At 39.3% G+C, this 25,129-nt stretch overlaps 1 protein-coding gene across 3 annotated transcripts in view; it reads left to right on the top strand.

Annotated features, from left to right (window-relative positions):
* Positions 1 to 3,995: 3,995 nt before the first annotated feature.
* Positions 3,996 to 25,129, top strand: part of PDS5B (PDS5 cohesin associated factor B) — a 102,026-nt gene continuing 80,892 nt past the window's right edge. For all 3 annotated transcript variants that reach the window (XM_071433943.1, XM_071433944.1, XM_071433942.1), the window contains exons 1-2: positions 3,996 to 4,117; positions 23,986 to 24,111. In XM_071433943.1, coding sequence (XP_071290044.1) covers positions 24,004 to 24,111 — 108 coding nt within the window. In that variant the 5' untranslated portion in view covers positions 3,996 to 4,117; positions 23,986 to 24,003. The remainder of the gene's footprint in view (positions 4,118 to 23,985; positions 24,112 to 25,129) is intronic.

The raw sequence follows: 25,129 nt of genomic DNA, 5'->3' as shown, positions 1-25,129 counted from the left end.
TCTTATTCAGTTGTTTGATTTTTGTTTACAAGGAGATAGTGTTGGAAACAGCACACACACAGACAGTAAGAGTCTAAAAAATTCCAGTCATCTAAAGTCATCATTTCCATGTGGCTTCCTTGCAAATTACTTAAGAGACATATGAGATACTAAAATTAGTTGCAAAGTTAACTCATGTTCATAATATTATCAGCTATTTAGTTGAAGAGGAACACCAATAAATGAATAAATTTTTCTTTCGCTGAGACAAATCACTACACTTGCAATTAGAAAGCCTCCCTCCTATATGTCAAAGGCCCCTTCCAGTGTGAAGGGCTCAGTATGTAAATTGCATATATTTAATCTGAATTGTTTTGCTAGTAAAATACTTTTAATGCAATTGTTTTAGAGTCACAATTAAAAGGGAAACAGAGGGAAGTATCTATGCTGGAAACAAAAGTATCATTTTCACAAACCTGATATTACCTTGACAGTTGTTTGTACATTCACTAAAAGGCCAATTCCATAGAAGAGTGTGATCACAGGGCCAATGGATAAAGACAATGTGTTGGGAAAGGGCCAGTGTAGTTTCTGTGAAGGGAGATAGTGACACAATCACAGACTTCCAGCAGGTTTGTGAGTCAGGAAGTGCATGGACAAGGACAAACCAGGGAACATGTATTTTTAAGCATTTGTGCAGCTTTCTTACTAAAAGTTGTCAAACAAATTTGGAATTGAAGTAAATGTCCTATGCTGAGTTGGAAATATGGTTGAAGGATGGAAGCAGAGAGTACTTTTGGTTGCTTTCTCAGGTGGAGAAAAGTTAGCAAATCTCTCTCCCAGAAATGTTTGGGCTTACTTATGTTGTTTTATGCAACAATCTTTGATTTTCATTAATGACCCAGAAAAGGGAATGCACACAGAATGATACTTTCAGGATGTTAAACTCTTTCAGGTAATCAGATGCTGGTGTAAAGAACTCCAGAAGGCCTCACAAAATGGGGTGGGTAAAAAGATAGGCTTTGAGAAGTAGATCAGTGTAAGGTAAAGCATAGAATTACCTGTCAAACCTGGGAGTCTAAGTTCATGGAATCTTGAAGTTGTTGATGTCAGCTCTCTGAAATCTTTGACTGAAACTGCAACAGCAACCAAAAAAAAAACAAAAAACCAAAAACAAAGAAACCCCCCAAAACCAAACCAACAAACAAACAAAAAACCAAAAAAAAACCCCAAAACACCAAACCCTAAACTACAGAGATGTAAGGTGTCATCAGGAATAGTACTGAGAGCAAGACAGAAGACAGTTTGCTGCTCTGAGAGAAATCTCAATGTACTCCTATCTTGAGTACAGTGCACAGTTCTGATCTGCAAGGACACAACAATTTAAAGAATTAATTTAGAAAGATAACTAAAATGATTCAAGGGGAGAGATTGTCAATCTGATAAAGTAGGGACTAACAGACCCTTGTCACTGCAGTCTTCTGTTTTCACACAATGTTTTTACAGACAGAAGGCTCTGAGAAGAATACTGCTGTGTAAGGGTGTTCTTTGACTATGTTCATCATTGTCACTCAAACACTGAGATGTGGAAATTGTCTTCAGCACACACAATCTGGAGCACAAGTCTTCTGGGGAGCAAGTGAAGGAGCTGGGGTTGTTTAGTCTGGGCAAAAGGAGGCTGTGGGGGTCTTATTGCTCTCTGTAACTGCCTGAAAGGAGGTTGTAGTAAAGAGAGGATCACTCTCTTCTTCCAAGTAACAAGTATCAGGAAAAGTGGAAATGGCTTCAAGTTGTGCCAGGGGAGGTTTAGAATATTAGGAAAAATTTCTTCACTGAAAGGGTGGTCAAGCACTGGAACAGGCTGTCCAGGGAAGTAATGGTGTGAGCATCCCTAGAGGTATTTAGAAGACATGTAAATGTGGCACTTGGGGGCATAGTTTAGTGGTGGACTTGGCAGTGCTGAGTCAATGGTTGGACACAGAGATCTTGAAGGTGTTCTTCAACCTTAAATGATTCTATGTGTAAAAGATCTGGACTTGAAAGCTCTGTGGCACTGACATTCCTTATATGTCCTACTGCAAGCAAAATATTTATTTTGCACAAATATTTTAAATCTTTCTCAAGTATACAGTTTCTGCAAGTAACACAACTTGCCTGCACTTCCAGGAGGTGGCAAACCCCTAAAATTTAGCTGCTTAGAGTCACCAGCTCCATGAGAGATGCAACATTTCTCGTGGGGAAAGGCTGAACCTGCTCCCAGGACACAGCCAGGGCTGGCACCGCTTGAACTGTGCAACGGTGGGAGCGCGTAGAAACGCATGGGTGCGTGTTGCCCTCTCCCGTAGGCAGAGCGCCGGTTCCCGGCACTTTCCAAGGCGGTGAGAGCGGGTGAGCGAGCGGCGGCGGCGGACGGGCTCCCTCCGCAGGGCCACTGCGGAACAGACACAGGGTGGGATAAGGACGAGTGAGGAGCCACCTCTGAAAAGCAGATACCAATGTCGTGAAGGGTCTCGGCGCAGGAGGGAAACAAGGGCGGAGCGTGCCGGGGGAGGTCCCGTTATTCAGCGCCCTGTCCCGCTCCGAGGGGCGTCCGCCGCTCCTGGCGTCCTGATCGGCGCTGGAAAACCTGCTCCATCAGAAAAACGGAGCATCTCAGCGCCCTGGTACTTTCACAGTCATACACTGGGTTTTGCAATTTCAATAGCAGTGTTAGGAGAATTCAAAAAGTGTTTCAGTTTTCTGCTGCTTTGTAAGTATCCCTGCACACATCTGCAAGTGCTCTACTGGGACAGGATGTGTTCCCCAACCTAAGGCTTTAATAGTTGGTGAGCCCAGGTACACGGCAATGGGGGGATTGAGGGGAAATTGTTCAACCTGCATCAAAAAGTTATATCTTGACTCCAAGCCCAATGTAAAATTGTCAAACTTTCCTCACTTTTATGTCTCTACTTTTTTTCTTTTTCTTTTTTTCCTAGAAGGAGTGGATTAAATATAAGTCACTGGGGAAAAAAATACGAACAAGGGGAGTTTCGAGGGCTGAAAAGTGATTTGTATGTAATAGTTCTGGTTGGGCTGAGGAAGTCTGCATTAGACAGTGAGGTAGTTTAGCACTGAATGAAGATAAGGCATGCTCGGTACAATGTACTAGCAATTCAGAAAGCCTGAGGGGACCTTCTGAAAGATTTAAATCACTAGTTACAATGTATTGGCTAACAGTCTGTCAAAGTGTTTTTCTCACACTGGACAAAGCCCAGGGTATATTTCAGCAGATCTTTTGAGTGTGATTTGTGTTTTTTGGACCATAATCTTCTAAACACTTACATGCTGTCCGGATGCGTCAGGAGAAAGGTCTTCTTCCAGAGGGTGGTGGGGCCATGGAACAGGCTCCCCAGGGAAGTGGTCACAGCACCAAACCTGCCAGAGCTCAAGAAGAGTTTGGACAATGCTCTCTGGCACGTGGTGTGACTCTTGGGGATGGTGCTGTGCGGGGCCAGGTGTTGGCCTCATGGGATCCTCATGGGTTCTTTTCAACTTAATCTATGATTCTACAATAAAATGAAGCCTTTTAGCTGTAGTGGCGAGAAGAAGCCACACTGCTTTTTTGTTTGCGTTTTCCTGTAAGGACACCCCTCAAACTCTTACACTTGCTGAAGCAAGAGCAAAGGGCTAGATGAGTGACTTACGCTACTTTTTCTGCTCTTTCTCCGCAGTTAAGCGACTTTATTCCTTATTTTTTCACAACAATCCTTTAGTAATTCGTCGTTTTGGGGAAGCGCTCGTCCCAGCCGCCCACAGAGCGCTCATCAGCGGGGGCCGGCCCGGGCCCACCCTCAGCCCCAGCCGGGCCGGGCCGGGCCGGGCCGGGCCGGGCCGCGGGTGCTGCCCGCGCGGGCCGGCAGGGGGCGCTGCTGCCCCGCGCTGGCCGCGCTCGCTCCCCTCGGCGCTTCCATTGGAGCAGCCGGAGACGAGTTGGCGCCATTTTGAAGCCGGCAGGGGGACCGGGGCGAGCTGCGGAAGGGGAGGGGGCTGGCGGCGATTGGCTGCGGCGGCGGCGGCGGCAGCGCCTCTCCGAGCCCGGAGCGGCGGCAGCACGGAGCGGACCCGCCTGCGACCAGCGAGGCGAGGCGGCTGCGGCGGGGTAAGGAGCGCGGCACCTCGGCCGTGGATACCCCCACCCCGTTCCCGCTCCATTTTCCCTTCCCAGGGGCTTGAGGGGCGCCCGCCCGGACCGAGCTCCGCGGCCAGCGCTGGAGGAGGACGGGGAGTAGACGGGGAGCGGGAGGGCAGAGCTCCCCCCGGCCCGTGGTGAAGCTCCCCCTTCCCATCCCCCTCGCCCCTCCGCGGGGCTGCTCCCCTCCCCCCTTTTCCGTGGCCGCCGTCAAATACTAAATTTCCCCCCCTCCCGCCCGGCACCCCGGGCGATGGGGTGACCTTGGCTGGGGTGCGCGGGGGCCCGGGAGTCACCCCCTCGCCCCGGTGGCCCGGGGGGCGGTGTCGCGCCCAGCGCTGGTGGCTCCTCGCGGCGCGAAGTGGCGGGGAGGGGGGGCGGGGAGGCTGCTCGCCCGTGGCTATGAGTGAGTGAGTGAGTGAGTGATCGCGGCTTCCCGGGTGTCCCTTTCCTCCCTGCCCCGGGCGTCCCCTCCCTCGCTGCCTGCCCCGGGCAGCCGGCCCGGTCTCCGCTCCGCGGGGCAGCACGGGGCTCCCGCCGCCCCGCGCCTGCTGCCCGGTCTGAGCGCGGGGACATCCCCGTCCCCTCCCCGCCCGCTTCGCTCTCTCCACGCCGCACTTCGCAGCGCTCCTCAGCGGGAAGAGACCGCGGTGTGCTGGGTCCCTACTTGTGTGCGAGCACGGTTCTTTCATGCTGGCTTAGCTTTTTTTTTTTTTTTTTTGCCCCCTTCCTTTCCTCCTCTTTCTTTTCCCCTCCTACTTTGCATCAGTCTCTGTTAGAAAGCGCTCGAGAAGGGAGGACGGGAGGGAGCTGGGGGGGGGGGGGGGGGGGGGCGGTTGCCGCCGCCTGGTAGATGGAAAACTATGAATTTTACATCTGAATTGCCAGATGGAGAATGGTTAATTTATAGGTTATGTGTTGTTTACGTTGAGAGCCTCCGGTCAGGAATTTAGGTCCGTAACTTCATCCTGCTGCAAATAAATCACTATCTGTTCTTTAAAACAAATCAACAATTAATGACGGTGAACAGTCCTGGAAAATTAAACTGCAGCAGACTAGTTCCTACAGAGCTGGATTTTGTCTTGCAAGCCTTATTCCGACTTTTGTTCTTGCTTGCTGCGCGGTTGCTTTCTGAGAGCTCTGATTATTTAGTTAGGCGTTGTGTTTTCCCATTTAACACAACTGCTGAAGCGTTCTCGTGTTGGTCTTTGTTTTGTGCTTGCCGGGTAGGTGCTTTGGCTGTAATTGATTTCTCTTCGCTGGGGATGGAGTAGAAGGGGCGTTGAAAATTTGAGTGGCTTTATAGTTGAAAATGAGTGTCAAATCACGTTTTGGGAAGGGAGTAAGATGACATGCATTCTTTCAGGTTTTACCCTTTCACACTAGTGGAGTTCAGTTTTCGAGTGGTAAAAATTTTGCCTGGTACGTTTTGTATGTAGTACAGATATGCTAGATATTATACTGTGTAAAGTAACTCCTCAAAAAGAATCAAAAGAGCTGAATGTATGCCATGCTCAGAGCACCTGAAAGAAGACTGGCAGTGACAGGCCATCAGGTAAGGTGGTTTAGCAGAGGTGTGTGTATCACACCTCTGTTCATCACAGCCTTTGAAACGGTGCACTGCTAGAGGAAGTAGTTTAGTACTTCGGCACTTGCGTGACATCTTGTGTCTATGTCTGAAGCAAGGTTGAAATTAATTATTGTAGGGTTGGGGGGGGGTACGATGTGTCTGGGTGGGGTGTGGTGTTTTGTTTGGGATTTTTTATATAGATACTATAATGGAGTATTTGCCTATGTGTTTATTGCATCCTCTTTACTAGTTAGTATACAGACTGGATAAACCATGGTTCAGTTTTTGATGAAACAACTAGATAAATTAAAATGGAAAAATCATATGTTTAGCACTTGTATGCAACTTCTTTTTTCTCTCGTAAATAATGAATTTAGACTTTATCTAACATGCTTACCTATGGACTGAAGAGTAAGTCACCTAAGTCGTTATTAAGCTGTAATTAACCATATAAAAGCCAACTGTCATTGCTAGCATTTGGAAAAGCACAGTAATGAAATATGGGCATAACTTCAGGCATTATCCATTTTTATCTGTAGAACAGGAGGTTCTGTTACCTCCTGTAAATTGGGAGAGATGCATTTTCTTTTGGGATATGTTGCTCTCTACCAGGCTTTCAGGTTATGCCTTTTTCCTCTCTTCCTTCAGTCACACAATTTATAGCCTTAGAGAAGAGTAAGAGGGTGTATGTGTATGTATGGGTATGAGTCTTCTGGTTAAGTAAAGGATTTTCATTTAAAAGTGTTTGGTGTTAATGGTTTGTATTTCTTTAAACCTGAATTGGGAGAGGTGATAAGGACTACTTGTTGCACAGAGGAGAATTTTCATGGGAGCAACAAATAAGAAAATGTGAAGCTGAACAGTAAAAGCATGCAAAATTGGTGATGGAGGGAAAATGTGATACTGCAACTCATTATTTTCCCCTATCAGTTTCACTGTAATATCCCTATTCCTTTATATTGCTTGCCCCAAATATTATGCCAAGAAAGAGGAAGGTATGTCTTTCCTACTGCCTTTAGAGAAGTTCCTTTTTAGAATCAAAAAGTAGTTCTGATATGTGGAATATTATCTTACCACTTGTCAGTATCATTCTTCTTTTATCAGATACCTAAAGTAATGGTGTTTTTACTCTTAGCACAAAATGTCAATACTGCAACCTGAAATAATCTTTGGACAGACGGAGAGAATACTGGAGGCTTTCAGTCAATTCTGAAACTAGGTGGTAAGGGAAAACCGAGGAAAGTTTTTAAAAGGTATCTTAGTGTGATAGTGCTTGGTGGTGAAGTATGTTCATTTTCCAGTTCTGTAGACCCTCTGGATGGTCTGAACAGCACTGACAGATCTGGGAAGGATTCAAGGCTTTTAAAGAATTGTAAAATATATGCTTTTAAAAAAGAGAATATTTTCTTTCCCTTAGAGATTGAACATCTAAAAGTCAAGGCCATGCATGTATGTTAATTACATACCTCTTGCTTTTCCATTGGTAGCCTCTTCAGTTGAATGTAGTCCTGTAGAAAAGCTGAGGTGTTTTTTAATCTGCTTTGCTCTGTTACTAAGAACAGAACTTAATAGAGTTCTGTAAAGTAAAAATGAGAAAAAATTATGAAAAGTGAAGCGTATGAATGAAAATTAACTTTGTTGTTTTAGGAAGTTAGTGGTTTGTTTCAAAACCTCTTTGGAACATTAAGGATTCCACAATAAAAAAAGCTGTTTATGTGAATATTTGCTGTAACAAGTCCAACTTGAAAGAATTCAATGAAATACAAGTAATATATTCATTTCTGAGAATCCAGATGTTAACACCTCCATTCTTTGTAAAGGTTGTTACTGTCTGTCTCAGTGTATACTGCTTTTCAGCCTTTTCTAAAGTGTGAAGAAGTCCCTGAAGTAGGTTCTGAGGATTAAGACCTCTATTACTTTGTCCCTGTCTGTGGAATTTACTCTTTTGCATCCAACCCCAAGCACTGGAAAAACATTCTGCTTGTTTAATACTGCCTGATCTTTGGTTCTATTATTTCAGCTCACAACAACTTGGGTATTAATATGCTTCAAGAAATAATAATAAAAAAGTGCCATACCTCATTGGGAACAGATGGGGATGTTTGTACTAATCATCTTGTGTCTGTCACCATTTATACAGGAGTACCGTAACCAGGGATCAGGACCCCATCTGGGGTTTTCTAATTCAGACCCTGTTCTTTAAAGATAGTTCCAGACAATACTAACTGTGTGTACTTTTCTCTGACTTAATTAGGAATCCTGGTAAATGTTTCTGCTGTTAAAATGAGATGCTTTGCTTTCATGCTTTTTAATGGACAAAAAAAGACATGAAGTTAGAAGTCAAAAATGTTATTGTCTTAATTGCTTCCAGTGTAGTAACCTAAACTACAAATTGATAGAATATTGAACGGCCTGGGTTGAAAGGGACCTTGAAGATTATATAGTTTCAACTGCCCTGCCATGGACAGGGAACCTTCCACTAGACCAGATTGCTCAGGGCCCTGTCCTTAAACTCTTCTGGGGATGGGCATCCACAAACTCTGTGGGAAGTCTTTTACACTGTCTCTCTACCCTCAGAGTAGACTTTTCCTTAATATCTAACCTAAACCTACTCTCAGTTTGGAGCCAATCCCTCCTGTCCTGTCACTACATGCTCTTGTGAAAAGTCCATCCATCTTTCTTGTACGCTCCCTTCATGCACTGGAAGGTCACAATTAGGTCAGCCTGAAGTCTTCTCTTCTTCAGGTTGAACAATCTCAATTCTCTCAAGCTCTCCTCATAGGAGAGGTGGTCCATACCTGTAATCAACTTTCTGGCCCTACTCTGGATTTGCTGCCTGATGTCCTTCCTGTGCTGGGGACAGGAGTCTGTAGCTCTTTTAAAGAGTATTTGATTCATGTAAAATGTGATAACTTAGGAAGTGACTCTTGAGAAGGTGAGTTCTTCTGCCAAAGCAGTCTTTGGTTGTCTCTGAGACATCCCAATAGATCCACACTGTAGCTCGCTTCAGTGTCAAAACCCTTCATTCTGAAAGTCTTAGAAAGAAAGGGAACCAATAAAAAACTACTGAAAGGAAAAAAACAACCAGCCAAAAACCTAAGTTACTCACAGTAAGTAGGAACGTACTGCTTGTGAGGAAGTCCTGAAAAAAATGAAAATCAAAACTTCATGTATGTAATCTTTGGGCCACCTTGAGTTTGACTGTTCACTTCTGTTATTACTGCTTTGTTACTTAGATGTACATTCCAATGAAGGCAATCAGATTTCTACGAAATCTTTGTCACCACATATGTTAGATTTTTTTTTTAAACAAAAAATACTTGAATTGTTGCAGAGGACGCTTCATGGAAACTTGTAATTACATTTAGGGTTGTTTTTTGTTTTTTTAGTTTTTCTGCATCTGCCTATGTCAAATTTCAAGGACTTTTCTTGGGGGAAATGTACAGAAATGCTAGGCAGCTTGCCATTAGGTGTGATATTTTCTCTGATAATTTTCTTGATTTTGTTATTTGGCAGCTCAGGATGTAGCATTATGTGTAGTTTCTGAACACAGAAACAAAGTGTATGGAAGTAACTGTAGCTTTTTGTGTCATCACTTTGTGAAAACTTTTGTGAGGGACTATGTATGTGGACAGTCCAAGTGCCACCCAGTGCTTTTCAAAAATCTAAGCGAGACAAATTCACTTAATGCATGGTACAAAATAAAGTCTACATTTGCTATTCTTCCTTTGAGTATGAACTGGTCAGAATAAGGCTGTAACTTTTGCTTTCCTGGGTTTTCAAAACGGAAGAAAGAATAAATAAGCAAATGATAAACTCTTCAAAAGAGTTGTGAGGAAGTTTTTCAGAGGGACAAAAAACAGGAGATGCATTTTGTCTTCCATTTGCCCAGCTTGGATCATGCAGTTTGTAATTCCTTCAGTTACAGAAATCCTTTCAAGAACTAAGAAAAAAGATTTTGATGCATGTACAATTTTGGGGAATAAATATTCTGCACTTTTTTAAAATGACTGGCTGATCTGTACTTTGAGAATGTGAAACACTTTAAAAGTTTTCCACAAAGTTACAAATGTTGCCTGTAGTAAGTTCTCCATTAGTTTGTCCATACTGTATAAATATGACATACATATAAAAGCACATTTAAAGTAACTTTTTATCTTGTAATGGGCCATTGCCCCCTGAAGCTTCTGTATTACATACAAAAAAGCTTTAAAACAATATTAAAATTGCAAATTCTTTTTTAAAATGGTAAACAGTTTAAATTAATTTTTGTCCTTCTAAGTATATGTTATGGTAGTCTTCAGTTATAATGTGGGGTATTTTCAAACCACTGTATTTAAGAATTAGAACTACATATCAAAGTCAGAGCACATATTTTCCAAAAGCTCAAAAATGTAAAACGAATTGACAGGGGACTGTGGGAAGGGAGAAGCATATCTAGTAATTTGAATGATTGAATGTCACTTTGGGATACTGGAATTCATTCCTTCTGTCAGTTTCTTGTGATCCCAGGCAAGTCTGTTTAAACCAAACTTCCCACAAGAGCTTATTAGTAGTGCATTGATTTCCTGGGAGACAGGCTCTAGACCCGGACTACTTCTGCTTGGCTCAACAGATGCTTTAGTTTTAGATGCAGCACTGGATAAATTGGCATACTTTTAAAAATTGTGTCCTAAATTCCTCCTCCTAAATTCCTGTATAGGCAAAATTGGTTGCTAGTTCTTAAACTTCAGTCTGTATCTTGGGTTAGTAATCTATGAAATGAGACAAATACTTATTTTTATGAAAAATCAGTGAAAGTGTTGCAAAATCAAGTTAATTTTTATGGCACGCTAACATAGAACATCCGTGAACCCTTACAAAAGCCCAGTAAGAAATTAAGTCTCTTCAGAGTGTGGCTTAAATAAAATGTAATAAGGGACACACATAACATTATAAGGAGAAAAGTTGAATAGCTTCTTTGCTTTGAATGAAAAAGAAATCTTGTGGTGTGGAAAAATGTAGTGAAGGATCAGGTATATCAGCTCCTTTGTGTGTATTCTCTTTAATGTTGTATAAGAAACTTTATTTTCTGTTTCTTAACACTTTATAAATGATTTTACAACTATTTCTGTATTTTCATTCCTGTTTAATTGAATGTAGTAAACAAATTCACTGTATGGATGTACTTCTGTCAGTCTTTAGGTTGTAGCCTTTAGCTTTGTATCTATGACTAATTGATGGAATGCTATTAGTAGCAATGAGTTTTTCTCTTTTAGCAGCTTTATGTGAGGTGAGATATGAGAGCTTTTCAGTGGATTCTTGCAAGTATTTGTTTTTGGTAGAAGGGCAGTGTAACCTGGTGTTTGCAGGTTACTGTATGCTCTGGAAAGGACTGAGATCTACTGGGGCTCTATTCCCCTCCTGCCAGCTGCAGCTGATCTTTCTACTCTGATCTCTCTTTAGTCACTTCCCTGCCTAGTTTGTCCTCAGACCTCTTGGGCTTCCAATCCTACACTGTTCAATGTACTTCCTCTCTCACCTTCTTCAACATGTCTTAGGCTTTACAGGATCATAGAATAGAAAAGGTTGGAAGGGACCACTGGAGGTCACCTTGTCCAGCCCCCTGGCTCCAACAGTGTCCCTAAGAGCACATTACTTGGGACTGTGTCCTGATGGCTTTTGAATGTCTCTGGGGAAGGAGACTTCACATCTTGTCTAGGGAGCCTGTTTCACTGCTCAGTCATCCTTGTGGAAAAGGAGTTCTTCATCTTCAGATGGAACTTTGTGCATCAGTTTCTGCCCATTGCCTCTTGTCCTATTGCTCAGCACCACAACAAAGAGCCTGGCTCCATCCTGTTGATGCCCTCCCTTCAGATGTTTATGTACATTGTGCATTTTAGGAACCTCAGGGCTAATACGGTATGTCAGTTGTGATGTATGGGGATGGGGTTTTGTTTGTTTGGGAATTTTTGTGTGTTTTGTTTCTATTTTTTCCCCTTTTTCTTCCCTTTCTCATTAACTTTGCTTCTTGGTTGAATGCCTTTCCTGTAACCCCTAAACTTTCTAGTCCCTTTGTCTGATAGAGTCTGTTGGTCTCTCTTAGTAGAAGTGTGTCCAAACCTCAACTGTTTCTCTGGTAAGCTGTGCTTTTGTCTTAATTGAGACAGACTGCTCTTGAACTGAGAATCTGGCTGAGGTGTGAACAAATCCAGCTTTCTGTGTTAAAGAAACAGCAACATCTGGCTGTAAGCAGACAGGTGGATTAGAGATGGATTCAGCTGTCAGCAGGATTTACCAGATGTGTTTGTTGGTCTGGTTTGGCTATGTGAACCTTCTAACTTCAGGGGAATAAGGAGAGAGCAATGAGCAGTTCTTGTGTGTGCATGAAAAGTTCTTGTACCTTTAAGTAATAGGTAGAAACTCTCTGAACTGTTGTATCATGATTGTATGCTTACAGTCATAGTGCAAGCAGCTATATTTCTTTATTAATAATTTAAAACTTCCCCCTTTCACTTGAAAACCTTGTTCTTTTAAAATGAATAAGCATTTGTTTCCTATAGGTGTTACTTGTGTCCTAGTGGTTGCTATTTATGGAACACAATTCAGTGGGGAGTGTATACAATTTTTCATCATTGTTTTTGATTTGATTTTTTGTTAATGCTCTCCTGGGTAGGAGGAGAGGTCTTCTTGGGGAGTGGATTACAGGGTACTGTGAGGCAGTGATCCAGTCTGGTAAAATGTGGTCCATGTCCTTACTGCACATCAGCACAGATCTGAGCCTGACAGAAGCACGGCCCACACAGTGGTGCACACCACGAGTTTGTCTGTCATTGTGCAGCAAATGTAGAACTGTAGAAATTCTCAAGCTGGAAGGAACTCATAAGGGTCATTAAGTCCAACTCCCTGCTCCACACAGGTCTCCCTAAAACTAAATCATATAATTAAGAGTGTTGTCCAGACACTTCTTGAACTCTGATAGGGGTGACTGTTCACCTGTCAGTGAAGACCCTTTTCCTAAAGTCTATCTGAACCTCCTCTGATGCAGCTTCATTTCATCTCCTTGTGTCCTACTGTGAGTGATGACCTGCAACTGAAGAATAACTAAATATTAAACAGAAAACAAACCAGAGTTTGTAAGTTTACTATCAAGAAAGTTGACATAGCTGTACATATGTTCCTGTTTATATAAAAAACAGGACTAAAATGTACTAGTGTATTTAAATTTTTGAAAGTGGGATACAAAGAAGATAGTGGTGCCCAGTAATAGATCCAGAGGCAATGTGCACACACTGGAACACAAGAGGTTCATTCTGAATGCTTTCACCATTACAGTGGTGAAGAACCAGCACAGGTTGCTCTGGACATTTGCAAGGTCACCATCCTGGGAGATCTTCAAAAGCTGTCTGCATGCACTCCTTGGCAAACTGGTTTTAGGCACCCCTTTTTCAGCAAGGAGATTCAACCAGGTCATCTCCAGAGTTTCAGCCATTCTGTGAACACTCAACCCTATTCGACCCCATAGGGCTAAATAATTGTAAGGGATGAATAATTGTATTAGAAAAAGTTACAGGAGTCAATGTATTATTGGCAGAGAAGTTACATGTTGGTTGAGTTTTGAGGTAGGTGTCAAAGGTAAGTTAAGACTTAAGTTTTAAAAGAATCTTCAGCTTTTTTTTTTAGTGATCTTTTTGATACATCCATAAATGACAGTAGGCGACTAGGTTGCGAAACTGTTGCTGGTCCTGGTGGTCTTATAATGAACTTAGTTCACCTGATTGTAATATGTCTTCATTTAATTTGTACTTGGTGATCAGTTATGGGTTCTTTGTCTTTGGGGACACAGTTCTTTTTTTCAGTCTGTTTTTCTGTCACAGTTTTGCAAAAAGCAAAATAAAATGTTTTAGCTGGGAAGAAAAGCTGACCTGATAGAAGCCATCTGGGTAGACAACTTCTATTTGTAAAACACCCAGATGAATGTGGTTTTGGTACTAAGATTGCTATATGCAGTTATAATATAAATGTCTGTTTATAATTCATGTTGATTAGGAGTGGATGCACTGTTGTATAGAACAACATCGAACTTTGCAGTTGAATACCCATGCTTTTTTTAGGTCTTACAGTTCAATCCATCCCACTAGCATTCTTTGTTTGATCTTTAGTAATTCTGTATCAAATAATTTGCAGTGGGATGTAAAGCATATAATTTTGTATTTTTTTTAACATTATATGCAAAGTTAGGAATGGAAGTGCATCTCGTTTAGGTATAGAAATTCTGACTTGTTACAAAAGCAACTTTGTCTTGGTTGACCATTGTGAAGTTTTACATAATGTCATTTTGCTTCTGTGATAGCATACTAGTATTTTTTAAAATTTCAGTCCAGTTGCTTATTTTATTTTTGGTATTTTGTTTTGGTTTTTTAATATTCTTAGTGTTGGGGATTTTTTCCTTGGGGGCTACATTTGTTTAATTTTAATTTTTACCAAAAAAACCCAAAACAAAAAACAACAAAGTTTCATGGTATGACTCAATAAGACACTTTTAGCCAAATAAATGGTACACTAAAATAATACCAAGTTTGTTTCCTCCCAAGGGGTAACACAGAGGTTAAACTTGATTTGTGCCTGATGTTTGTGTGTTGTAGTTGTCTTATGCTTCCTGTTCCATTCTCCTTATTTTCCTCATGGCTTCCATGCCATTCTTGCATGTTTTTTTTTCTCTGCTTGTGTGAGTACTACAGCTGTTAATCATTTGAAATTATGTATTGCAAGGTATCTGAGATTTCTGACTGTTTTTTGAAAATAGTTAATGTAAAGAAAAATAGTAATTCCTGCCTCTTTTCCCCCATTCTTTTCTAGCAGCTGGAGGAAGGAAACAAATAATTCCTGCTTACTAAATCTTAAAGTAACTTCCCTGGTAAAAGACAGCTGTGTCAATATTATGACCATAAACCATTACATCCATAATATTCTGGAATTTTGATACTTAGGCTGGTTGTCAGTTCTTCTCTTCTTTTAGAGTATCAGCCTAAGAACTTCTAGTGTTTCTGGTGATTCTGGAAAAAGAATGCTTTGTGGAGTTCATGGTCTGCTTTTCAAACATACCATATGAAAGCAAGGGGCTAATCTCTGCATATTGATCAAGTTGTATTGTATTTTATTTGGATATTTTGTTTCAGATATTGACAAGAAAGTAATTCTTAAATTTTAATTTAAAAACTAGAAGTCTGCTTCTTGTGATCAGTTTTTCTTCATTAAGCTATTTATCTTTGACCTTTTGTCTTATGTGATTCATTTTCTTTGGGTGGGATCTCCTGGTATTTGTGTGATTTATGGTGATTTCTGCCTCTTCTACTCACCCTCCTGGCAGTCTCTTGTCACCTCTGTGCACGTGCTGCACATGTAATAGACTTCATGGGTGCTTCCCCTAGTTTATACTATCTGGATGATAGGTGCTGGTGGCTGCCATAGCATTCCAAGCTAGTTCTTGCCAGTACCTTAAGATGGGTGTTAGCCGATGAAGTTTTGTGGGCATTGGTTTGTTTGTTTGTTTGTTTCACACGATGGGTCAGGTTGGAAGGGACCTGGTCCAAGCTCTCTGATCACAAGCAGGGTTGCCCTAGATCACATTGCACAGGATTGTGTGCTTGAGTATCTTCACTGAGGACAGGAGGTTCTTGAAGTACCTTGTCCTAGAATTAATGCTGAGTAGAAAAATCACCATGAGACTATAACCTAGGCATTGGCCCCTCTTTAGACTCTCCTGTTGTTTTCCCCTTACAGCTGACTTTTTTTTTCAGAGTTAGCATGTATATTCTTGTTTAGATGTTCATATGCAGTCTTTATATTTGCAAACATTTCTGTTGCTCTAAACTGTCAATGTTTTACTGAATGACAATATCATCCATCTCTGCATCCATCTGTCTATGATTTCCAATTTAATGCTTCCATAATAAATGATATCTGGTGCAAGGAAAGTGTGGATTGTTTTATCACAGATGAACCAAACATAAATTATCCCAGGGTAATATGATAAACCTGGAAGTTTCATTTATCCCTGTTTCTGAAATTCTGACTTCAGTGTGAAGATTTTTTCTTAAACTCTCAAAATATTACTGATATCAAACTAGTGCACCTTTAGTGGTAGTTTTATTACCTTTTTTTTGCTCTGCATTAGTAATGGGAGTGCTGCTTTTATTTCCTTGCAATGTACCTTAATTTTTAAAGTTAATTTAAATTTTTTAAATTGAAGAGTATTGCACCTTAATTTGTAAATACCTTTAAAAAACTTTGTGGTCCACAGAGGTTCATGAATTCTTGGATGGCACCCATGTGATTGCTTTGATTTGAAAATGTGGAGTTTGTAAGTGTAGACACAGTAACTTCTGATTAAAGATACCTGTTACCAGTTGTCACAGGAAAGTTTAACTGTCATTTTTCTGAAAATGGGTATTCAGCTGATTTTATAGGATACTCCAGTATCCTATATAGGATGCTTCAGTAACTTCTTTCTTTACAGTCATTACTATACAGCAGTACTTCCTTTTTGATTCTAGCTGCTGAAGTGCAATTTTTTTGTTAAGCTTATTTACAGTGGATATCTCAGTTTGGCTTCAATTTTATCTTTATTTTTGTATTTCCTGGTCTCTGTGGTAGAACTGTCCTGTTTTGAGGGCTCTAATTACTACTTGCAACTTCACTAAGTGGTTGTTGGAGCTCACTTACTAGTATAAAAATGTTTCTTGCACCCCAGTCGTGGGTACAAAAGCTTAAAGCTTAATTTTGTTCCTTTGGCATGGACATTGTCTGTGACCCCCCTCCCCATCTGAGTTATGTACACCACCAAATCACTTTTGTTTGAACACTGAGGACTGCTCATAGTTTGTCTTTTCTTAAGATTTTGTGTAGTATGCTTGAATAATGTGACCACCTAAGGAATGTTTTCCCTAGTACTTGGCTAACTGACAAATATATTGCAGATGTCTATTTTATTAAAATCATGTTTAGTCAGCCTACACTCTTCTTTCTCTGTCAGATTCTTTTACTATTGCCTTCCAGTTTTTATCTTTGTAATTTCTTTTCCAAAAATAAACCATTTTAATTCTTACAGTCCCTTTTACTTAGTCTTGAGCAGAAATGTGAAAGCAGAGATCTCACAATAATAAGTCAGTTTTATTTTTCTTTAGGTTGTTGAAGGGTTTAATGGTGAATTCTTTTATATAGTTTCTGCTAATTTTTTTTAAATTTGAGTGTGTTTCAGTGAAAATGCTGTTTCATAAATGGCATAAAAAAGGGGCAGTTTTATTAAAAGACAAATGACAACAGTAACATCTGGAAAGATGCTGAAACCTAAAGTTGGGTCACTTACATTTTGTGGAAGCTGCAAGTGTCTGCAACACCACTGGAGAGAGCTGTGTGCTGAGATAAATTGGTGCTGAATACTTTCTACTTGCTAAATCTTTGGGAGGCTTTCTTTAATGAAGTTTGAAAAAAAAAAAACTTAGCAGTGAAGGTGAGGACTTGCCTGGCATCATTCACTAACTGATTGCAACTCTGTTTAAGTTGCTTGAGGCCCTTTAGTGCACATGTGCTGATTTTGGTATCACATGTTAATCTTCCTTGTTCTTTTCTGAATCCTCTAAATCCACTCTATATTGTGATGATGTTTCTTCTTGCACAGTTACCACCTGCACATCTTTTAATTTTCCAAAGTTAATATGTTAATAAAGAAACAATGCACTTTGCTGCATTTTCTAGTGTAAATTTGAAAAAAGTATTTCCTAATTTAAACAGGTTATTACTTATATATGACTGTCAGAGGACTGCCATTAATGGCATTCTGTAGTGAAACCCAGTACTTTTTATGTCATTTGTTGGACTGAAAGTTACTTTTACCTTATAATTTGGGTCTTCATTCCAGAAGACATTTAATTAGTGGCTTCTGTAAATTCTTCCTGTAACAGTCCTGTAACAGTCCTTACTGTGCTGCCTTACAGAAATGGGAAGCTAGTATTTTATTGATATGGATAATACCAGTATCTAGATTTAATGATAGTTAAGTAAACAGTGTAACATGATACATTTCTAAAAGTGAATGGAAAGTATTAGTCTAGGCATTATACCTGAATCAGTATGAAGAATAACCTGGATTTACGTAAGCACCTTTGGTCCAACACACTGAAGTCTTCTATTTTATTCAACAGCAAAAAAATTAATTTCAGCTTGCCAAATTTCAGCTTGAAGTGGCTTTTTACAGCCAGAGTTTTATAACTCCCTAGCAGTAGATACATTATGGAAATAGGTTTAGTTTAGTGGCAGTTGGATAATGCAAGTCTCTAACACCAAAGTCACTTCTCACCTTGATCAGTTTTTGTCAATCAGCTGTATGCCAGCAGGAATTTACCAGGGTATAGAGAATTTCTGTAAATGACTTAAATTGTTATGCTATTTGTGTTTTACTAATAATACTAATGAAGTAGAAAGATGCCTGCCTCTTCCACTTCCGTAAGTTGCTGAGTAATCTCTTAATGATATCTTGTTGCATCTTCTGTGGAAATTACATCTTGACAAATTTTTTCATATGTCCTGTGTTGTTGAAACAAAGTGATCTTCAAGCATTTGTCATGGTTTACATTAATTCATACAAGGATGCTACCCACTGAGGCTGCAGAAATAAAAAATGCATAAAAATAATAACAAGAAATTACAAACTGTATCGAAAAAGGAATAGAGCTTTGGAGTGAAATTTGTAGTGTAATTTATGAGATGGAAAAGATTTTGCTTCCTTGCAATGTCCCATGAGACAATTTAGGAAAATGTTTTTGTGTCTTCTAAACTGTTTTTGGATTGTTGATGGAATGGCCTGTGACAGTGAGAGGCCACTGGTCATCCTGCTTGGTTGTGGAGAAAGTGTTGATGAATATTTACCACTCCTTTTTTTTGGCTACACTTTCTTGTTGGGATGGTATGAACTGTGGAAATGTATATTTAGTTCTTTACACATTCAAATTTTTTTTCCATGTGAACCACTTACTAAATTCACTTGAGCTTCTAATGCCTTTGTGAATGTGAAGAAAGTGTTATTTTCACTGGCATATTAAAAAATGTCTTGCAAACCTAGATCTAAAAGTATATATATCTTAGCCTACATAAATTTGATGTATACTTTTAGATTTTGTATGCATTATTTTTAAATTATCTTAAGAATAACTATATAGATAATTATATATTCAGTGAAAGTTCTGAAAAATAATAATGATGATAGAGTTTGCTAAGTTGGTCACTGTTTCTGGAGATCTTCTAAGTCCTCATGTTTGGATTCTGGATTTTTAAGAGGAAGTGATAGTAAGGCAGGAGCCAGACTTGCAAGGAATCAAGCGTTGATGTGGTAAAGTTTGCTTCATCACTTGGGTAAGACTTCTACAAAACTATCTGGAGGATTTAAACACATTTATATATCTCTGGAAAGTCACTGTTGACACATGATGTCTTCGTGTGTGTTAAGGCACAGTTTGTTTAATGATTAGCACAGTTAATTAAATCACCATAGGCAATGTAAACTGTCAACCAAACAAAATACAATTAAATGGAGTGTGGTTTAAGTCCTCCAGTAGATCATTGACTTAACATCCTCTAATGATATTTATTGACCTATGAAGTATATTTGCATAGATACTGAATATGCAAGATATCAATCCATGTTTTATTTGCATAATCACAGTCAGTATTTTAAAGTATTGAGCAAGTAGTGTATGTGAAGTTAAGCTATTCATAAAGTTATCTGCTATATAGAAAACATCTATGAATGTTTTAGTAATATAATGGCCAGTAGACTTCGCTGGAACTGAGTAGCTGTTGAATGCTACAGACTATGTACAGAACTCATGTGTAGTTTATTTATTTGAGCTTGACCAATTTTGGCAGTGGTACTTACTACTAATTAACTCTGTTCAGATTAATTGATTGTTCCCATTTGTGGTCTGGCTGATAGTCATAATTTTACATTAAATATGATCTTGTAATTTTTGTCACAAGAGTTGAATGACTTTTTAATCCATCTTCATCTAATGTCCAAGAAATGTAACTTCCGCTTTTGGGTTTTTTTCTGTGCTTTAGTTTTCCTGTTGTCATTGTACAAAGGGTATATGTTTTGTCATCTTTCTTTCTTTTGTCTGTAGTAGTTTCTTCCACCTCACCTCCCTTATAACTTAGTTTTTAATTTGTCACACTATTTTATACATACTATTTTTCAATATACTTCTAAAGACTGGCTCCTGGTTCCTGACTTTAGGTCTTTGAGAAATTACAATTGCAGCGGTGCTTCTGTGTTGACGCAGGCAGTTGCAGGACATCTTAAGTACTACTGTATCATCTCCATGCGTACAAAGAGTAGGGCTTGTATCTTAAATGCTTTATTAGCTTAAAATATATTTATTTTCTTCATAGTTTTTGAAGTCTTAGCTTACAGTACTGTTTAACATAACTAAAAAAACCAAAGTCTGATTGAATCGTGATTTTTATTCCTATTTGTTAGGACTGGAATTTGTTATATATTTGTTCAAGTTTCTTGTGACATCTATCTCCCTTCTTTATCCTCATATAACAGCAGAAACAGGGCAGATGTTAAAGTTTAGTTTATGTGCTGGGATTCTGCAGGGTGCAAAGCATTTCATGGTCTGAATTGTTTTCTTGCCTTAAAAAAGGCATTCATGTGAACATTTCCCTTTTTCATAGCGTCATTAAGGTTGGAAAAGACCTCTAAGATCATTGAGTCCAACTGTTAACCCAGAGCCATTGTGTTCTCCACTAAACCATGTCCCCAAGTGCTACATCCATCTACCTTTTGAACACTGCCAGGGATGGTGATTCTACAACTTCCCTGGGATGCCTGTTTCAATGCCTGACCTCTCTTCTGGTGAAGAAATTTTTCCTAATGTCAAATCTAAACCTTCCCTAGTGCCATTTAAGGCCATTTCCTCTTGTGTTGTCATAGATTACCTGGAAGAAAAGACCAATCCCCACATCACCACACCTTTTTTCAGGTAGTTTTTTAGAGCAGTAAGGTCATACCTGAGTCTCCTCTTCTCCAAGCTAAACAACCACAGCTCCCTCAGCCTCTTCTTGTAAGACTTGTGCTCTTTCCCTTCTCATGGTGTATATGGAATAGTACTGGATTTTTGAAAACATGGTGGAGAACTTCTAAAATACCATTTGTTAAAAAAAAAATAATAGAAGCTGTCAGCTGAGTCTGTTGAATCTCAAAGATGCTTTGAAAGAATTTCCTTCTTTCAAAATGCTTGTCATCTCAGACTGTTTTCTTTTGCAATACACTGAATCTATAAAAATGAATTTTAAAAGCTTTTTGAAATTCAGTCATTGAATATCACATCACTGGCTTATGGATTTTCATTTTCAACATGTTGTACATACAGCTGGCCTTGAGGCTGTTGTTCTTAGCTGCTACTGTCTTCTTTTTCCATGACAGAAGTTCACTGAAACAGCTGATGTATCTAATGTGAAATCACAGAGACTTGCATTTGGTTAGAGTCACCAAAACACCTTCCCCCCCACCCCACCCTCGCTCCCAAATAAAATCCTAGATTCTATTGAGTGTTCAACACAGATTATTTTGATAAAGCTAGGTATGCACAGTTTTATTGGCAGTCCAGAAGAACAGGAACTTCTAGCAGTAGAATGTAATGAAGTTTTACTTAGGTAATTGAAGTTATAACTGTTGTGCAAGTTTGCTTAGCATTGAAATTTTTTTTTGAATGATATGTTTTGTTTTCTGCTTTTTCTTTTGAATGTTTTTGTTTCAGTATTAGAAGCTTTATAATTCTTTATCCTTTATGTTCTATTTCTTAGAACCTTTTTAGAATTATTTTTGATCCTGTAAGACTAGGTGTATTAATTCTCTAGAAAATGAAGTCCTGTTTATTTTTTTTCTGTACCTCTGAGAGGGGTAAGCTGTGTACATCCCTGTCTGTAACCTTGGCTGTCTGTTAGGTGCTAACACTGCTGCTCTCTCACTCTTCTTGCTTAATGGAACAGAGAAGGAAATAAGAAAAATGCTCATGGGTCAAGATAATTACAGGGTGATTGTTTTCATTCTTCACTAACCTTGGTGGCTGCAGGTTTTTCACACTTTTCTTCCTAGTAACTGCTATGCAGCATTTTTTGTCAGTTCTTAAATGCATTATCACAGAGGCACTGCCAGCATCACTGATGGCTCAACTTTGGCAAGGGATGAGTCCATTTTGGAGCTGTCTGGAGCTGGCTCTGTTTGCTATAGGAGCAGCCCCCTGTCTCTTCCCACAGGGGCTCTGCCTTCAGCCTCCCCCACTACCAAAACCTTGCCACATAAACACAATACAAATGTTCAGTTTCATGCAGACCTTGGATGCCACTGAAGCTTAAAAGCTTGGTTGCATGGCCATTGGACATATTGGCTGCACAGTCGAACTTGACTGTAACGTTTCAAAATGTGCTCCAAATGGGACTACATCATCATGTTCTAATCAAGTTTCCACTGCATTTGATCTGATCTGACAGCTATCCACCACTGGAAAATGGAGTTTTGTTCCCCAGTTCCCTTAGTTCCTGTTCTTTCCCTTGAGTTAGCTTTGATGCTTGTCACACGCTTTTCAAAAACAATTAGGCTTGTTTTTTGAGTTGGTGAGTTTGATTGGTCCAACAAAGCATCTGATGCTTTTATGCATTCTCATATTCAGGCAAGCAAGACTTCCTTCTGCTGTGATGAGCTGTTAGAATGAATTTAGGTGTAATATATAACATCATCCCATCTGAAAGGTAGAGTGTAATATCTGTGTCATATGGCAAGAAGAGTGAACTTTATTACAATTTCTATGTGCTTTTGAGGAGTCCTAGACTTGACATGGGCTTGTCATTGCAGTGTGTTAAAGAAATATAACGGGGATAAAAGTGGCATCATATTTTAGTATTAGGAAAAGTTACTTTGTTTCCTCCCAGCTTTGTCACTGTCAATTTTTACTACAACTGCAAGCATGTGGCACTGCTCCGCTGCTGGGTGCATGTAGGGGCAGAGAAGATGACAGAAACTGAGTTGACTTTCATGTATCTGTTGAAGTACATTGCATATCATGCCTGTTGAATGAAATCTGATTATGTTTGGTCTATTCATGTTTTCCCTATTTACAAAAATAAAATTTCTTGTGCTGTATGTGTTCTTTGCAAAAAAAAAAAAAAAAAGCCAATGCTAACTTTTTGTTTGGTAAAAGATTAGATGAAGATGAAGCAAAATCTGTAACTTTGATTGTTTTCATGAAATATGAACTGAAGAATACAAATCCTGATACTTGGAATTCACAGTTCAGAACAGCCATGACTGCTAGAAGTGGATCATGCTTTTAGCTAAAGAAATAAAAATATCAAGACAATGACAAAGAAATTTGTTTCTTTTGTTACATTCTTCATTTGTAACTGCCCTGGTACAGTCTTTTTCTAAGATCCTGATTGTTCCCACACATGCCATCTAGATTTTTTCACCGTCTTTTGTATTGATTGCTTTTATGTAAGTAAAGATTTCAGTTCAGCTTCCTTCTCTAAAGCAATGAAACTCTGCATAACTTAGAGTGAATTACATGGTAGTTTTCATTTGCATCAGTTTAAAGGGACTGAGAAACCGAGTAACTGAGTTGTGTTCCTAGTTAGAATTTAGGAAGAAGATACCATTGCTTATCTGCAGTCTTTCACTTGAAAACTTGGCTTTAACGGCATAGAGGAAAGACTTGTATTTTTCATTCTCTATTTGCTGCTTGCCTGGTAGTATTGGGGAATTAGAACTGGTGATGTGTAACAATTAACAGCACTGGTGTTTAGGCATTTTGGAAAATTGCATTTTCCAAAAGAGTAAAAATGAACGCAAAGTCCACTTCAGATGTCTGAACACCCAAGCTACCTAGGATTTATTATTACCAAGAGATGAAAACAGATCATACAATACAGTAAGGTTCTTGGTTGCGTCTTGTTAGTATAAAGATCAATGACATTCTGAAATGAGGAGTTTTAGCTTTTTCCTGATGTGTACTTCTTGGAAGGTTTGTGTCATAGGACAATCTACCTGCATATCAAAACTCTTGCTGTCTCCCACAGTATAGATTACTGAAACCAATCAAAATATTTTGTCCTTTTTTGTGTTTGTACGGGTTTGTTGGTATATTTCTAGTTGGATTTTGTTTGTCAAAGTGGGACAGATATGGTTAAGCATGAACTAGTTAAACAGCATTGTCTTATTAATTTCTTTCCACAGTTTTAAAACCGTGAAATCATGGCTCATTCAAAGACGAGAGCCAATGATGGAAAAATCACATATCCTCCAGGAGTCAAAGAAATCTCTGATAAAATATCTAAAGAAGAGATGGTGAGAAGGCTAAAGGTTAGTAAGCAACTAATTGCTTGCAGATTAAAGTTTCTTGTAAAAGATGTTCAGTAATCCTATTACTGTATTTTATATCTGGAATGGTTTTTTTTCCCCTTTGGGCTTTACCTTTTCTATGCATAGAAGGAGAAAATTGTTTGCTTTTGTGCCTTCTCTTCTACCACTTTCTTGAAATGGCTTGTTCAAAAAAGGTTTAAATGCATTTAAAAATCACAAATAGAAATGAACTGCCTTAATTTAAAATGCTGCTCAAATTTTATTTCCACTACTATGCTAAGTCAGTACTTTCACTTTGTTTTCCAGTATTCTCCTCTCTAAAAGAGAGTAATAATTTTGGAAATAATTTGTATACCTCTCAATACATTCATTTTATGCCTTCATGCTCTATGGTTTGTTTATAAAAACCTTATACTCGTTGTTTTAGCCTGTATCATGATGAAGGTAATTTTTGTTATACTTTAGTATATATACTTTGACTACACTTAGAGTCTTTGATGTATTTCTGTCTTGAATTTCTTGACCATTTTATCTGGCCTAAGCATTTAGGAAAGTTGGATAGATTTGGGGGCTAATTTTGTTACTACAGTTCTGCATCTACCTTTGTACTCTCACAAAAAGGCAGGCCTGTATTGTGCAGGAGGAGTGCCTACAGCTAGGGCTTACCCTGTGAAACAGGAGGGAACAGATGTGGGATGGGAACCTAAGTATTCTAACAGATGAAAGAGCTTAATTTGGAGTTTTCTGAAGAAGTAGTTTTAAGTCAGTTGGAACTATGGGTAAATTAACAAAAACCAATAAAATCCCAAACCATGAGGGTTGCTTCTTGTCTTCCCCCCAGTAACTATTCCTAAGAGAAGGAATTCTTTGTTAGCACTTGCATATTTTTTTCAGCTTGTGGAAATGCAGCACCACACTTCTTACTAATCCTTTTTCTCCTGTAGCTTAATTTCATTTTTGGCCTTGAATGTCTAGTCCCTTCTGTCATCTTGATCTGTCTTGCAGAATAAGAGGATCT

Source organism: Agelaius tricolor, unplaced genomic scaffold, assembly GCF_023055355.1.
Source record: "Agelaius tricolor isolate 1412-34295 unplaced genomic scaffold, bAgeTri1.0.p SCAF_9, whole genome shotgun sequence".
Taxonomy (NCBI): domain Eukaryota; kingdom Metazoa; phylum Chordata; class Aves; order Passeriformes; family Icteridae; genus Agelaius; species Agelaius tricolor.
This window is presented reverse-complemented; position numbering and strand designations above follow the sequence as displayed.